Here is an 18,224-nt window from a genome sequence, read left to right on the forward strand (position 1 = left end):
TTCCGCACGAAGAATCTTAAATAGATCGTCTCGAACGGGCATCGACGTTCCTTCAACTCGTATTACGCGTCCAGAAACAAATAAAACCGCTCGATATCAGATAACGATCAGAAAATACAAAAGAACCTTACTGTTGGAAACTTAATGACTCAATTATATTGGTCGCGTGTATTCTTAGTGAAATCGAGGAATGTTAGATAAGGGATTCTATTATATATCAATCGTAGAAGCACCTACACATGCATTTTCTATGAGAAAAGTGACTAATTTTTTCATGCTTCTAATTAATAAAATCACTAGACCTATCGTAATCCGCAGATACCCAGAAGAGAGATCAAAATCAGATAGATAAGATATTCTGCCTCAAAGTTCTCTATTCGAACATAAAAGCGATGATACAGCGGATATATTATCATAATACATACCGGAAGGATATCGTACTGAAACTACGCCAATAAAATTGAGTGAAACAAACGCATCTAACATTACAGAGAGACTTGTAGCAAAAAGCAGAAGGGAACTCGTGTACAAACACGAGAACCAAGAGATGGAATCATCGGATATGGAATTTAGAAGAAACAGCGAATATTTGAGTCGTACGATTGCTGCCAAGAGCCGTATCAAAGCGAATTCAATTTATGTGTAACCCGATATTGGTCTCGGGACTCACAATTACATAGTAGTGACTTTCAGAGCATCGATGTTCCGTTAACGGTAGAAAAAACAAAACGAAACGAAACGAAACGAAACGAAACGAAACGAAACGAAACGAAACGTCGCCCCACCACTTTTTGCTGACCAGCCGCGCGCGCGACAACCGAACCGAACGGTTGGTCGTGGAGGAAAAAAAGGAAAAAGACGAGTCGATCCATGAGCTTTGGAAGCTACGATTATAATGTTTTTCGAAGGTTGTTAGGAAATACATGTCAACCACGAAGATGAAACGAACGCGTCCACGACGCATAACTTTGTCGATGACGCAACGTATTCGAAGGTTCTCTCGATTCGCGTGCCTATATTGTTCGTTATCCTAATCTAGGTTGGAGAATCTTTGGACGCCATGATGTAGAAACGTCAGATTGGTAAATACGATCGAGAATTTCGATTAGAAAACGATAAAACGGTAACCCGATGTAATGATATCGGGCGACAGAAAACGAGACCTACGCTATCGAACACAATCGCGAGAGTAAAGTTTAAAATATTATTGTCCGAGTACTTACATAAATTGTGAGTCGCGATGTAACGCTCCGTCGGCAGGTGACAAGGCTCGATGCGTGGTATATATCCAATAATCCAAAGAGGCAAAGGGAACGTAAACTCTCACTGATTTTCTTTCTTTCTGATCACTGATCGAAATCACACACCGCGAGAAAAAACAGCAGTCGCACCACCTGTCGAGGTTTCAACCTGCATACCTCTCACGAAGCACCACTGAACAATACGATGTAGCATCGACGAAGAGTACTCGACGCGTTGACGGGACACTGTGGTCGAACATCCATCCAGCCTTCCAAAATTGTCTGTGCGTCGCGCTATGCGGCTGAGTATCCAGGACGAAGAACGGCTCCAATTACTGAAAAGCACGGAAAACGTTACTCGCGAGCACACTCGCGACAGATACTCGGCAACAACTGGCAACAACTGGCAACAACTGACGCGGCCGCGCGCTCTTCTCCGTGAACTTGGTCGAAGCCCACCAGAGGAACTATAATCGAAGAGGATCGATCTGGGTATCGAAGCGCGAGAATCGAAAGCACTCCGAATCGGCGTGCGAGTATGCGCGCGCGAGAAACGCGACAGAAAAGGAACGAAACGCGCGGCACAAAATCCACAGAGCCACTGTGCTTTAACGAGACGAAAAGAACCGCGAGCGATCGAGCGATCGGCCGATCCGATGAAGCACGAGCACGCACGAGAACACGCCGATATACTGGCTGTCGTCGATGATCGAAGAATCTCCCGCTCGTGACGGAGAAACAAGAAAGACGGGGAACCAAGGCACGGATTACGGATATAGAGCGCACGCGCACGTTCTAACGCGCTTTCGTTACGTAAAAGAAGTGCGCGTCGGTTGAACGTCACCGCAATCCTCGGGATCGGTCGGTAAAAGGCAGCGAAGAGCCACCGTGTGCTAACCTACTCTTCTCGCGTGAACGAGGCGAGTGCACGCGGCTTCGTTGTCTCGTCTCGTCTCTTCTCTTCTCTTCTGCTCGCGACTTGGCCGACGCACGCGGGACTCCTCTTCCTTCGGCTGCTCGTTGCTCGCCGCTCGCTGCTCGCTCGCTGCTCGCTCGCTGCTCGCTCGCCGCGGCGACACCGCGAGACCAGGAAACAAACAATTGCGTCTTGTTTGCAGGGAAGAAAGCTCCGACTCTTTTTCACTGGGCGGAACTCTCGTTGTGTCGTCGTCACGGGGTGGGAAGGGGGCCACAGAGGGAGAACGAGGAATCACGTACACACACACACAAACTATGGCGCGCGCGCGCGCGCCAGCCCACGGGAGGGAACGAGAGAAAGAGAGAGGGAGAGAGAGAGAAAGAGAGAGAGACAGCGCGGCAGAACGACACGATCCGACTGCGACGGAGGTCCGACTCGAACTGAGCGCCGAGCGGCTGATCGAGGCCGAACCGAGGCGCTCGCCGATAGCGCGCTCCTTCCACCCGACCTCTTCCCTCTCCCGACCCCTCTCCCGACCCCTCCCGAGCTCGCCGTTCCCGCTCTTCTGCTTCCCTTCCCCGCTGCCCCTAAACAACCTCGCTACCTCACCCCTGCCTCCTCGCCGTCACACCAAACTTTCCGACACACCGGTAACTTATCGGAATTTACTCGTTACTCCGAATTCGTGAGCGACCGCGTGCGATACGATAATAGCTGCGCGCGCACGCGCGCGCGCAATCCGCAAAACGCTAACATTAACTACTAACAGTAGTGCCATACCGGAGGAATTTAAGAATCTGGAGAAGATATTGTGTCGGTTATAAGGTAATCATTTATTGTCTAATTATTATTCAGATTAATTGCTGTTCGTTTCCATTCATGGCTAATTAATTAAGCGTTACAGAAGTATTACGAGATGATACACGAGAGTGAAGGTGGAAAATTATTTAATATATTTCTTGCGTTTCTTTCAAAATTTTGAACAAAAAGTTAATTGTCTCGATGCATGCCATCTTTAGTACACGCAGCTATTGGCTAAAACATTTTTTTGCTAAACTAACGCTTTTACGAGTTTCTTAAGGTCGCCGAGTTAGGTACAGGCTTAACTGGCCAGTGGAAGCAAAAAGATCTGACTAAATATAGGCTGTAGTCATGGAAGCTTGTAAAACTACTGATTCTTGGTGCGTTTACTGTCTTAATATAAAGTTTTTTTTCAATGTTCTTCCATGTAACGAAGCAGTCCATTTCGTTTTATTACTCGTAGATTCATGCGCAACAAAAATTACATCTGAGTGAAATTCTGTACTTTTAAAAGTGTAAAGTTATGTAGTGCATACTTCGTACAGATTAAGCATAATCTGTGGCAAAACTAAAACTATATTACTGTTTTATTTTCTTACGTTTATTGATATCTATACGCGAATTCTATGTAACCGTTAAATCTGTACATAGACTTTAACAAATTCATACGTATTTGGCTGGAATTCGTAATATCCATCAAGATATTACTGGAAGTAATAGTACGGTTTCTCCGAAGAGACATCCCGGTGTTTGACGCTCGCGGAGGAAATTGTCGTCGAGAGAATCAGTAAAGAGGTTTAGCCACGAATACTAATGGTGCACCGGTTCTATGTTCGTGTCTCTGTCATTTGCCTCGGAACGATACGGTAAACGATACAAGATACAGATAGGTTATTACATGGGTATATTATAAAGTACAGTATATAACGGCAAAAAGAAGCAGAAAAGTCAAAAGTGACTAACGGAGCTGACAAATGCTGAATATGTGCATAAAACAGGCCCAAAGTGCATGGACAGTTTTATTCAAATACAGATGTAAAATAACTCATTTTTTACGCAATTAAAAAGTAACATATGTTCATTGCAATGTTTCGCTTACTTTAATTACAATTTATTGAGATTTGGAGGTCTTCTGGCAACTTAAAAGCATTTCCATTTGAACAACCTAATTGAATGATGGTCCACGTGCACTGATTTACGATTACTTACACTATAAAAATCATAAATAATGGGTCTAGGTTAGGTACGTAAACCGATGCAAGACGAAACGTTTTCGCGTGTGAAATATCGCGAACACCGAGAAACGTAAGAACTATCGAATCGGGAAACGCTGGAAGGATTCGAAAAAAAGAGATCATTACTTTGCCGTGGCTCTTTGTCGGCTGACTACCTCTGGAAACACTCTAAAAGATGTATAGCATTGGCTCCTCGTGTAATATCGTTGGAAATCTTTAAAAAAAGTCGAAACAAAATGAATAGCATCGTGCCGCCTTTTCCTTTGTATTCTAAATAATCCTATTATTCGATCTTTCTTTACCCATGCTACACTGCACGCAAATTAACCAACTTTGGCATCTCTAGAGGATTTTCAATCTACTTAATCGCAACTTTTCTGTCATCGCAAGAAACTTCCGATGCTGCATCTATTATTCGTGCACTAAGATTTAAACTACTATATGCGAAACCTTGCAGACTTTACTTAGGACACTAACTTTCGTACGTGTCTAGTCGCGTCTCCTACCGATGTCCAACAAGTTGTCGACATCGCACCAGTAAACACGGCCACCGATAAAGACCGCGTGACATTAATCGCATAGAGGATACCCGTCATCCACGCCATCTTCGATCGCACGTGAAGACGTTTAGTGTCAATTTTGAGAAACGGTCGTTTAAAAGGGGCGCAAATAAATTGGCGCCTTCCCAGAGTTCGAATTTTCTACGAGGACGATCCGAAAAGCGTGATCTGTTGATGTTTGGTATATTTTTTCGACTCGGACGTACATCGCGGCCAGGTTCGCACAAGTTGCAAAGGTCTGGCGAAAGGCGACGATCAACCGGTGCCAATTACGGCATTCGATGGTTGTTGCAACGCGAACGAGCGGTGTACGCGGACGAAGACGGTGCGCAAAAACGAAAGAAAAGAAAGAGAAAGAGCGAAGAGAGCAGCGAATCTGGGTCACGACCCAAATCATTCTCCTCCGGCCTCCGTTTGGATCTTTCGCAATGCACGAAAGTGTCCAAAGCGTTTCGAAAGCCCCCTCCCCTCTGCACGGGCGAACACACTGTTTCGCTGTGAGCTTTCCTCGTTTTCTCGAATTGAATCGCCGAGCGAGCCTCAAATAAAACCACGGTACCGGCGCAGACACAAGCATTACGTATGTTAGGTATGTGTATCCCTTGTCGCGCTGGTTAAGTGTAGATATTTCATGTACCGCATGGAAACGTTCATATCCTTACAATAGCAGAGAGCTTCTTACTCGCGTCGCTCCTTATCTGCGATACTGTTTCGTTCCATTAGACTCGAATACACGACTATGGACTTTATCGTATGCCTTTGATAACGCTCAGAACATCCGCGAATTATACGCCAGCTGTCAAATGTGTATGGTTTACTTGCGAATGTGGACATTAATGCAAGATTAAGGGAATAATAAAGAATGTTAATAAGACGAGAAGTCGTTAGAAGAGCCAAGTACACAGATTTACTTTAAAGTCACAATTCAGAAGCGTTCCCCAATGGGACCGATCGAAGCGGAAACACGTGTCACCGCGAGTTTTTCAAACAAGGTCGCCTAAGGGGTGGAGGAAGGTTTCCAGCGACAACCTTGAAGGTGCACTTGATTCGTGAGCGCGTGCCTCGTAAGCGCAAGGTAACACGCGAGAAAGCTTTGGACGCGTGTTCCGTCGGTCGGTAGCTCTTTCGATTTCTCGACGTCGACCGCGTTCACGCACACTCGTCCACGCACGCAGCAACGATCCACGCGTGTACACGCTGCCCACACACATTGGACGGCTGCAACGTTGCAGCGGGTGCACCGTTGCACTGTACGCGTTGTTGCCAAGCCATCGAATCATTCCCATAGAAGCAGAAACGCGCCACGAGGCCTCTTGGCTTTTGAATTTCGCGGGTACGAGAATCAGGCTAAACCACTTTACGAATCACAATTCAAATTTTCCAACTTGTTAGGCTGTCGACTTTGGCCAACATTTGAAAGTTTGTATAGACGAGGTCTGGGAGATCCAGACGGATATTCGACACAAGGAAGCTGTAGTGTGATAGATAAAATTGCAGTCTCGTACGTATTCTGAGTAAATTACCAACACTTCAGTTGAATCAGCTTTCGAAAATTTAGCTTTCAGTTCTGCGAGACATTGTTAGCCAAACTGTTGAGCGATTCTCTATGACCACCCTCTGAATAGATCAGGGGCGTGTAAACTCAAAGACAATGGTGAAATAAATAGCGCGTATGAAAGGGATATCTTAGATAATGTAGCTTCACGATGTGACGGTGCGTGGGAATAGTGGCTGAATGCCAGTTTGAGCCCACTGTCGAGGGCCACGGTTGCGGTAGTGAGTCGTGCTAAATATACGTGTAACTGTAATAACGTTCGTAACGGTGTATCCCGATTTGTTTATTTCGCACGGCTGCTCTTCCGTCTGCCGTGTTTTCTCTGACACACTGACGAGTCTAGATCGAACCACCATAAATACCTGGTACATCGTCTCATCGACGATACGGGTTAATTCCTTTAAAACGAGTTCTCGAAAGAGTGCCAGTAGCCTTAATGGGCCGCGGATGTTATTTAGATGAAATCGCGAGGTTCGAGATGACGGAAAAATTCATTTAAACTGGTACTCGTCAGATTGCTTTCCGTCTAATAAATTCAGCCAAATCTCATCAACATACGTAACACGTAACGTTTGTAGACTTGAACCACTGATATCAGATCGTGAATGTAAATCATACAAATGTTCCGAATATCTTATCTCGATGCATCGCGAAAGAACAGTTCGAGTGGTTGCGATGGGAATGTCGTCGCAAGCCGTGGGACAATCTCAAGGACTAAGGGTAGGTCAGTACACCTGGCGAGAGATCTGACGCAAAGGCACGCGTTTGTTCGCCCTACCAAACACGTTTTTGCTTAATTATATGCTCCGTTCCCGAGCGATGCACGCGTATCAGAACAAAGTTAAACTCACCGTGCAAGAGGTACAGCTATACTTTGCATCCTGTCGTCTATATCCACTTCGAAATCTGAAATAAAAAATCAAATTAATATACCCTCTAAACAGTAAAAATAATGATAATATATACGATTGCTAATGTGTATTCTGAACGATAACATAAAAAAAAGAAAATGAGAAGTTGTGATCAGAACTGTTGACAAAGTGTAACACTGAATTTGGAAGTATATATACGATTAAATAGTACACCTGATAAATGGATAACCAGATACTAGAATCTTCATGCGAATTCACGCTGATAACTTATCGCGTCTTATGTAAGAGTGTTTGTTTACTTTCCGGACGAACGGTACGGCACTGAAGGAGTTATCACCAGCTATTTTCGGTCGCGTTAACCTTTAAGTGACCTCGATTTACGCATTTGGTGACTGTCAAATTTTCTGGAGGGTCCTTGAATCTTAAAAATGAATTCGTCGCATTGCACCCAACCGTAAATTAAAACATACAAATTTCAATCGTCATTTCCTGCTTCGTAAAAGCACAATATATAATGTTTACACGCGATAAATTAAAACAAAGGGAAAATCCGAGCATGTATCTCCAAAAAGTGAGAGATATAGTAATGAATTTATTAATAAAAAATACTGTTAACTGAAAATGCAGTCGAACAAATCTCTACATTACGAAAAAAAATGTCGAATGAGAGAAGAAACTTACGAGTTATTTTCTAATTGGTTTTTAAAGCATACCGAGGTATAAAAATCTAGAAATCAGGGATCTTGTGCAGAGTAACTCAATACTTTGAGTGAAAGATAATGCAACACTGAACCGGAAGGGTGGGAGGAGACTGGGTTATCCTAGCACGGAACAGACAACACGAGTCAAGTGAGCGCTGGTCAAGGCAGGTCAAGACACGTCTTTGTAAAACCCGACACTCTGATCACGATTGCAATCCAACGAGGTCGTGGAGGCCGCTCGAACACGAGACCTTGAACCACGTGCACGGCCGTGACTTTATCGAAATAGAGAATATGGATTAGGTATCCTAGTGTTATTCTTGCCACTTTCCTGGCACAATCGCGTTCCCGCGTACCGCATCCTTGCTTTCCAAGCACATCCACGATTGTCGTCTCGACATTTCGTGACCATCGAAGATCTCAAAGACCAAACGCGACATGTGAATGAAATTGAGTCGAGGACAGACGGATAAAGTTCATACTCGAAGCAATTTCGCAGCCAATCTTTCAGAAAATAAACTTTCGCGGGGAAAGAGAAATACAAGGGCAAAATATGTTTTCCTTCGCGCGGGTGTTCCGGATGAAAGCTGGTCAAGGTCTTGGGCGCGCAAACACGTCCGAATATCGAAAGTTAGAACTTCGAAATGTACCTTATCATAATCGTAAGATGGATTCGACATTGTGAAGAAGATCTGCTGCTCGAAGAAAAGATTTCTTGCGAGCATTCTTCTATTATGATCATCTTACCCGTCAGATATGTACAGACGTATCACTGTGTGTATTCATATCGACGAAAGGATGAATGCCTGCCCGTTTCAATGATCGGTTAGTTTACCTAGCTGTAGTACGATTCACCGGCTGCTAGGATACGTGAAAGTGAAACCGTTCCTCGGTAAACCACTCAACTACCATAGTAAGGATATTTCAAAACAAAGAGAGGCTCGAACACCGGAGGTGATAGAGATGTGCAATCACTCACTGACTAATTCGCCGTGTAAACGAAGTGAGCGATTACAAGCGGAATGAAAAATATAGGAAAACGCTATGATGTTTTTCAAATATTATTTGATTTTTACTATTACTTAAGGTTTATTATTTTTTATACCTATAAAATAATATTATAAATTTCCAGCACCCATCGCTATCGCGTATTGTTTTCATTGTTTGGTTTCGCGATTTTATGAACGTTTCCTTCATTGCGGCTGTGTTACGGCTCTCCAGCTTATCGTAATCGCTTCACCCGTTCATAACGGGCATATTTATGCTGCAATTAACTCTCGTTAGCGGAAAGCTCATCAAGTACACGACTACAACAATATATGGTATATACATAAGTATATGGATATTGGCCACGTTGTACCGCTTGCTGATTTCGTCATGCCGCTGCAACATATTGCTATAAACCTTCATACAATATTAACCTCCATACAAAAATTGAATTTCCCCACAACAGACTACTGCTAACGAAACCAGAACAGTCTTTCCGATTATTACCTATATCATGGTTGGAGCGGATAGCAAGATCCAAGTTTTAAAAAGAAATAAAGCTCCACATCGCAGTAACCGATGTGACGAGCGACACAAAGTGTCGTCTAATCAGTAAACGATGGTTTTAGGTGTGACAATATCAAAGAATAAGAAAGAAGGAGAAGAAAGAGAAGGGGCGAGAAAGGGGGTAAACGAGAGAACAGACGCGTGCTTAGCACTGACTAACCCCATTTGGTAGCGAAGCGAGAGAAATCCATTCCAAGGCGCGGAACATTACCCAAACCATCGGCCGGGGCCCTGAAACCCAGCCATGGTTGCCATGGTGACCGCGTCCATCCCCCTCTTCGTACTTGCCTCGTACAACCCTCCATAGCCCATTTTCCACCCCTTGCTCTGCCGACGCCCACACTACCGCCATCAGCATCGCCGCCACCACCGATGTCCATATCCCCTACCCTCCTCACCCATCCCATCCCACCCCACCATCTCCCTTCCTCGCCCCTCCAGTCTTCGACTATCTTTTCCATTTTTCATCCCCGCTCGTCCTCGGGATATCACCCTGACAATCGTCCCGTATCAATTTACGATATCAATCGCTTTACGATCAATTATACATTCTGTTTTCGAAAAGATCATGACTATCGCGATATCGATAACAATTAGCTATTTATTATTTACAGTACTTGGAAAGTTATGTTGATGCAGAGGATCCAGATTCTATACGCTGTGTTGCATTTTGTTGTTCAAGGAAAAGAGGGAAGTTTTAGCATGGAAAGAATCTCAGATCAAGGAATAAACCGTCCAACGCGGTTTCACAATTTTCCCGAGATTAGAATTTTCAAGAGATTTCCTCGTTAGACTCCGGCAAACTTGGTATCTGCTGCGAGTAAGCTTGAACTAACCAGGCTAGTTAATAAGAAGTTGACTGGGGGAAACAAAAAGGGAGAGGAAGGGACACGGAAGAAGAAAGTTTACAGGGAACTTTTGACGCATAATTACGAACGCAACAGCTACGAGACGAAATTTAATTCTAGAATCGGGAAACGAATTTGTTATTGAGGCGCTGACTACGATAGCATTTCCTCCGAAATTGCTCTGCCAGACGATTTCAAATGCACTTCACTTCTACAACTTCCAATTCTGAGCACTCAGAAGATTTCTGAAATCACAAAAAGTAGGTGAATAAAATATTAAAACATTAAAGAAGAATGATTATGTATTTACCTGATAGATGAAATCGAAGAATGCAGAAGGGAAATATAAATCAGGAAAGTTAAATATGTGCACACTTCCCATTCGGACTACTTTCGTTGGCGCAATTTCAAGGTTGTCTGAAGTGCAATAGCGTAGATAACGCTGTTTCTTTTGTCCCGGATGGGCGTCAAGAACGGACACAACGAGTCCGGTCGAGCAAAGTTGTCGAATTAGTTTCCAGGTAGACTGGGACAAGATTGTAACGGTACCGGCTCGATCGTGCGCAGCAGGATGGGATGGAATGGCACGGAGCTACAAGGCGGCGCGGCGCGGCGCGGCGCGGCGCGGCGCGGCGCGGGCGGTTCAGTGACCGACCGACCGACCGATCGACTACTCGCTACGTCGCGGCAGGAAAGAGCAAGGAGAAACAGAAGAAACGAGACACAGTGAGATCCCCCCGCTGGTACTTGGTCGCAGAAGTGGTACTCGTCTCGCTGCTTGTGGTATCGTAACTCGATTCTTAAGCGGATATCGTTTGCGCCGAGACGACGAGTCGATAACAAAAAGGACGGCCGAACTATCCGTAGATTAACACGTTCGTGTACCACGTGTCGTATAGTCGTGACATCCCGTTTCTCATGGCGTTTCTAATGTCGCGTGTGTGCGATAACGAGTTTGCTTTCTACACGGATGAAAGAAACGGGATCTGCTTGTCTAACGCGTGATTTCTTTGTGCATTTTTCACACCCATTGAAAACGGTCTAATGATCGATTCTTCTGTTCAGCGTATTAATGCAAGCTACAAGTTCAAAAAAATTTAATCACGTAAGTGGTCGAGAACTTACATCACTCGAGTAAAAATTGAAAAGCCTGAATTGCATGACATTCGTGCGCTCTAAGCTGTCGGCATCACGAACGACGCTAGCATTCGATTCTGTTGTATCGGCAATGTCCCTCCTATAATTTTCGAAAACACGAACATATGAACGCTGGCGCCACCCTTCTCTTACGTCACCTATGCTTGCACACGCCAAACCACGCTAGCCCCTTACTCAGCTGAATAAATTACACAATTTCCTTTCGTATTCCCACTTCTCAAGTCTTCGCTGTTACCTCGTTCCCTTCCTTGCTCGTTTCATGATCCTCTCCTTCGTGCGTATTGTGTTTCGCTGTTGGGGGATACGCGAAGCGAATAGAAACGACAAACTCGACGCGCTCTCGTTCCCGCTGCGTTCGACTTCAACTCGTTTCACTTTCTTTCAAAGATGCGTGCATGCCAGCCGACGCTGGAATTTAATTCACATTTCAAGACTCCAGTTTTCAGTCAGTCTGGAAATAATACTACATAAACAACTGTAGCAAAATTTTCTTTTCTTAACTACATATTATCTCCCTCAATAGGGAATATATCTCATCAGATTAACACACCTACTTACGGCTCACAAGGAAGGTCAGTCTATTAATAAAACAACCTGGGATCATCGGGCTCTCGATAGTTGAGAGCTCTCTCGCTGTCTTACATAATGGAATATTGCGCCGGTTCGTTTAAGATGCAATCTATCGTCACTACCGGATGAATCCTAGGCAGATATTTCTAACATAACGAACTTAAAACCGTATTGATTCTCTTCGACCCTGAAAAGAATTGAAAGAAAGTAACGCCTAGAATGACGCTGCTCGTGTTTACATCGCGTACGCGTGATTCTATAGTGCCGCCGGAAAAAAGAATGAGCTATGAAGAGCTGTCGGTAGAGGGAAGGAGAAGGCGGTAAACAGACCGAGAACCGAAGTGGAAGGGAATGGTGGAGAATGCTGCAAGCACGCCGCTAACTTTGCTCGGTCGTGAAAGTGCCGTAAGTCACGTTTTAACGAGCGCTCGATTTATATCGCCGGCGTTCCACTGACCTCGCAGCGACGACACTGCCGCGCAAGCCAATACCGAACAGCTAAAGACGCTCGCGCGGAAAGCTGCGAAAGATCGACGCGAACAGCATGCAGAAATAGACGAGTACGCTCGTTGCTAATTTCGAATCGATCGCATACCGTGCTAAGTCATTTCTCTTGATGCGTATTTTTCAAGCACTTCTAGCTCCTCCTCCACGCTCGTGTTCCAGCTTTATTACTGGAGGACGGACTCCAGTGCACCTGGTTCCCGCATCGGTCAGCACACGTGCTCGCGTAGATATGCAAATCGATACTAGCCATGTCGCTGCGTAGTGTCTAATTGTCTGTCATAGACGCATAATCGCGTTCTGCGTGTAGCTTTCCATTTTAATATGCTTACACGTGTAACTTATGTCACATGGCTCATTTATTCGTGTTTACGTACCTTGGAATATCAGTAGGAATTCATAAGTAAACACAAATCAATATTTTCCTCCTGTGAAATATTTTCACATCGCGGTGTATTATAAATGTACAGTTTTTAAGAACAGATCTTGTTTTTTTCCTCCCGGGAGAACTAAACTGTGCTGTACCTTCGTGATCCCTACTCTTCACAGTTAGCAACGATGAGTATCTGCACATACTTATGCAAATGTGTTCGCGCATGTCTACGTCAGTCACGCGTGTTTCTCCCAGATGGTTAAATCGTGTTACACGTGCACAGAGCGACAGCAAGCTTCTCTCCAGTGACAAGATAACAAACTTTTAATGAACGTATTCTACGTAATGTTCGCAACAATTTGGAGCGCTTTTGCGTAAACGATAGTAAACACAGCTACTCGAGTGAAATAAATAACATTTCGTTACACGATCAGCCACCTTCACATTAAATAAATTAAGATCTCTCTTAGTTTGACAAAGCTTGCTTAATCAACCTAATAACCCAGCTACTCAAGTCCAAGAGCTAACCTAAGAGTTACCATAAAAGATCAATTTCTTTGTAATCCTTGACGCTACATTTCACAATAGAAACTATGACGAGATTTCAGAAGTTATATAGGTTACTATGGTTACGAAGCTACCCCATATAGAACCTTGAATCTCGTATCCTTGTACGGGACGATCGTTTTTCCTTCCCTCCTTCGTACTGCAACACTCTTGCCCCACTAACCCAGTTATCAGTATGATTGAGAACCGAGATTACCAACCCGTGTTTTAACTTATTTTTATATTGCTTCGAATAAAATGATGTATTATTGCATATGTATAAAAAGCACAGTACTATTCTCATACGCGTACATGACCTCTTAATTATGCCCTGCTAAAACTCGTCCTTTCGCAGTTATTAACCAAGTTGCACGAAAAAGATCTAAAGTATATAACACTGGTGTCTAAATCCTGATATGACAAGAGCCATATTTTACTAGCCTTTACACTAGCCCCTGGATTAGACCCTGGCTTAGTCCTTGGTCTAGCGCTTGAACTAGTCACTGAATAGTAGAAGTCGGACACGGACAGTGAAATGTTATAGGCTGTAACCATCTAACGACGGCCTCTGTTTAATAATTTCTGGTTAATCTGATGATGTGGAATCATTGTGGGCGCACTGCATCCTCTAACATCGTTATGTATCCTAAAACGTTTGTGGAAATCGTTTATTTACTGCAAAAACAGCATTTGAAAAAATCAACTAAAAACGGGTCTAGTCGCGCCATCTGGTTGTAGCATTTGGGAAATAATAATCAATTTTTAAAGTTTAGTTCAGATGCCTCACCGCTAGATGGCATAGGTATCGCCCATGAAAAAATTGAGGTACAAATGAGGCGACACCGACAAGTTCCATTTTAGCACACCAGTGTAAGAGGATCCGAAGGTAAAGAAAAATGGTTAAAAACACCTTTCGGAGACTTCGGAACGATTGACTAGAAGAGCGAGAACAAATCACTGAATTGTAAGATTAATCGAACGAAGTATAATCTATGAAAAGTTAATAATTTTCACATTCGTTAACTGAAAATTACAAATATCAACAATTTGCACAAGCGCACACTCCGTATGATTGTTATAAACAATATGTATACCAGAACTTGTTACTGAAATGATTATTCTATGGAAAATATCAATTTTTCGCAATCTCCAAATTCCTACTGCTCGAAGAACTTCTTTGATTGGTTCCCCTTCTTCCTTGAGAGAGTATAAATACCCCTACAGGAGCACGAGTGTCTCACTTGTCGCCGGTTCTCCAGGGGATACGGATCACGGATCCTACTCAGGATTCACTGGAGGGACTCATGGACCACGGACCACCGTTGATAACTGGTCACTGGTCAGTGGTGATTAGTCAGATTGACCATGGGTCATCGTGACAAGTTTTATTTGTGCTTAATTGTTTAAATTATTTTACTATAATACTAAGTACAGATTAATAATTTTATTTGTATTTAATTTCGCGTCGGTATTGTAATTTCAATTCTTACCACTCATAGCGTTGTACTCTTATTTCACGCACAGCCGCTAACGTTGAGCGTTATACAAAAATGGTAATAGAGCTTTTTAGAGTCCCAAAAACGTGGGACAGAAAAATGTGTAGCTTGTCCAGTCTAGTATCCGCATATTTTTCTATGGTATTCGTGATTTTTCCTTATTGCATAAGTGTTCACTAGCGCCATCGGACAGCAAACTTACCGAAACATGTAGTGGGTAGCACATTGAATTATCGAAGCTCAGAAGAGTTGGACGATATTGAAGTAACCGGTAGTGCTTGGATTCAACACTACCGTAGGTCTGTTCCCTTTTTGGCTCTTTTATATCGGAAAGTAAGGTATACTATAAAAAAGTTATAATGCAAGCTAGTTTTTGGAATTTGGTGACTACCTCTGTCAAAGTAAGTGTTTCGAGAACGATACTCTGTAATAAGTAGTTTCACTAATATATTGTACTCACGTATCGTACCTCTCATTTTGGAGTCTATTTCGTAACGTTCTGAAGGACAAATGATCTTGCTGTATATTACCCGAAATAGATTGACAGATTTTTATTCTGTTCTTTTCTTCTCTGCAACAGAATGTTCATCGAACTTTATGGATAGTTAAAGTTGTCCCTTAAATTCATAATTATATGTTAATATTCTGTTCATCTATCTCATTGGTTATGTCATCTGCATTTTGTTCATTCAATGCTTAGATATCACAAATGCATAATAAAAAAGACTTCTTTCCTCCTGAAGTTATAATTTTTACCACATTTTCATGTTCTTTTTAGCCAATATGTATCAAGCGCATAGTACCTGGCTTGACAGCTGCACAGCGCAGATATGCCAGTACATTAGAAGCAGATCTGGTAGTGATAGGTGGTGGACCTGGAGGATATGTAGCATCGATTAAAGCTGCACAATTAGGAATGAAGACTGTTTGCGTAGAAAAGGAGGAAACTTTGGGTGGTACCTGCCTCAATGTTGGATGCATTCCATCAAAGTCTTTATTAAATAATTCCCATTACTATCATATGGCTCATGGTGGGGATTTGAAAAACCGAGGTATCAATGGTAATGTCTTTTCTTTTTATCGGTACATTTTAATATTGCAATCAATACATATTAATATTGCTTTCTTAATTTTAGTTGAAAACGTGACACTTAATCTTGATAAGTTGATGGAGCAAAAACGTAACGTAGTAAAATCTTTAACCGGTGGTATTGCTGGTCTGTTCAAGAAGAACAAAGTTGAATGGGTTAAAGGACATGGTAAAATTACTGGTCCAAATCAAGTGACTGCACTTAAGCCAGATGGTTCTACATCAACCACAATTAATACTAAAAACATTATAATTGCAAGTGGCAGTGAAGTTAGTCCATTCCCTGGAATAGAGATCGACGAGAAGCAAATTGTCTCCTCTACTGGTGCTTTGTCGTTAAGCAAAGTACCTGAGAGACTCATAGTAATAGGTGCTGGAGTTATTGGGTTGGAATTAGGCTCAGTTTGGCAAAGGTAGTACTTCTGATAATACTCACTCGTAATAATGTGCAGCAGGTTTGAATTCTTTAATGTGTCCTGTACTACAGGCTGGGTTCCCAAGTAACGGCAATCGAATTTCTACCATCTATTGGTGGAGCTGGTATTGACGGCGAAGTTAGTCAGACGTTACAAAAAATTTTAAATAAACAGGGCGTAAATTTCAAATTGGGAACTAAAGTGACAGCTGCGAAGAAAACTGGCAGTGAAATTGTAGTTTCTGTCGAAGATGCGAAAGACCCGAGTAAAAAGGAAGATCTGGTGTGTGAGGTACTTTTAGTTTGCGTTGGGAGGAGACCATATACGACTAATCTAGGACTGGAGGATATGGGAATTGAAAGGGACGAAAAGGGTAGAATTCCCGTGAATAACAGATTCCAGACAGTGGTACCTTCGTGAGTAAACTTTTTCCGTGTTCATCATTGTTATTTTTATCAGTTGTGCAATATAGGAAGATTAAATTACGTTTGAACAGAATATATGCCATTGGAGATTGCATTCATGGTCCGATGTTGGCTCACAAAGCCGAAGAAGAGGGTGTTATTACTGTTGAAGGCATTGCGGGCGGTAACGAAGAATACATATTTCTACATATATTAGTGCATCACAGAAAAATGACGTTACCAGTAAACATAATTTTCCCTCAGGTGCTGTTCACATCGATTACAATTGCGTACCCAGCGTTATTTACACACACCCCGAAGTCGGTTGGGTGGGCAAGACTGAGGAAGATTTAAAAAAGGAGGGTATTGCTTACAAAATTGGCAAATTCCCTCATTTAGCGAATTCTAGAGCAAAGACGAATCAAGAGACGGATGGTTTCGTCAAAGTTTTAGCCGATAGTAATACAGATAAAATATTAGGTGTTCACATGATCGGTTCAGTTGCTGGAGAACTTATCAACGAGGCTGTTCTCGCAATGGAATATGGAGCAAGTGCAGAAGATGTGGCCAGAACATGTCACGCGCATCCAGTAAGTATTCGATATTTAATTGATCGTCGAGTAATTAAGTATCGAGAATAACATGACCATTTTTTTAACAGACGTGCGCAGAAGCTTTAAAAGAAGCTAATTTGGCAGCCTATTTTGGAAAACCCATTAACTTCTGAATATCGCAAATTAAAAACCTGAAGGAAAAAATACTACGTATTTTTACTTGTCGTAGCTTCGATCTAGTCTACGCTCCAACGCCACAGTGCGCTACACGTCTAAGCGCATAGATTTCATCATTCGTTAATGATATACGGAAGAAAACGTTGTAAATAAAAGTATAAAGCAATTTTTGAAATCAGTCCTTTATCGGTACTTTTATATTAGGTTTACCTTTGTTTCTCTATTATTGTATTTATTAATAATAAATTGATAATCTACAATTGAAATGTGCTTTTCAGTGCTATATTGAGAAAAGTTCTGAGTTTTATGAAGTGAGTTTTTATACAATGATATAATTGCATTATAAGTCGACGGATCGATTTCTCAAACAAAAAAAAAAAATAACAATTACTCCTTTGAACGGTAAAACAATACACTTAAATCGGTAGTAAAAACTCCCATAATTCAATTGGGTCAGGCTGATAAAATCTGTCATAACAATCTCTTATATGTGAAGGATGCTCAAAAAATATGATGTATATAGTATATTAAGTATATGATAGATATTCCTTCGTTAAAGTTGTGACAGTAATTTTTTTCACACCCTATACAATGAGAAATAGACAAATCTATGTCATTCCCTTCTTAAAGATTTTAAAATTCGTAACGAT

The 18,224-nt window shown here is 42.5% G+C and overlaps 1 protein-coding gene across 1 annotated transcript; it reads left to right on the forward strand.

The window, feature by feature from the left end:
* The first annotated feature begins 15,174 nt into the window (after positions 1-15,174).
* LOC143177593 (dihydrolipoyl dehydrogenase, mitochondrial) lies at positions 15,175-17,752 on the forward strand. The gene is made up of 7 exons (XM_076375632.1): positions 15,175-15,334; positions 15,712-15,994; positions 16,070-16,436; positions 16,511-16,855; positions 16,936-17,027; positions 17,108-17,433; positions 17,505-17,752. The coding sequence occupies exons 1-7, from the start codon at positions 15,293-15,295 to the stop codon at positions 17,568-17,570; spliced, it is 1,521 nt and encodes a 506-aa protein (XP_076231747.1). The 5' UTR covers positions 15,175-15,292; the 3' UTR covers positions 17,571-17,752.
* The last annotated feature ends 472 nt before the right edge of the window (positions 17,753-18,224 follow it).

Source organism: Calliopsis andreniformis, chromosome 1 (genome assembly GCF_051401765.1).
Source record: "Calliopsis andreniformis isolate RMS-2024a chromosome 1, iyCalAndr_principal, whole genome shotgun sequence".
Classification (NCBI taxonomy): domain Eukaryota; kingdom Metazoa; phylum Arthropoda; class Insecta; order Hymenoptera; family Andrenidae; genus Calliopsis; species Calliopsis andreniformis.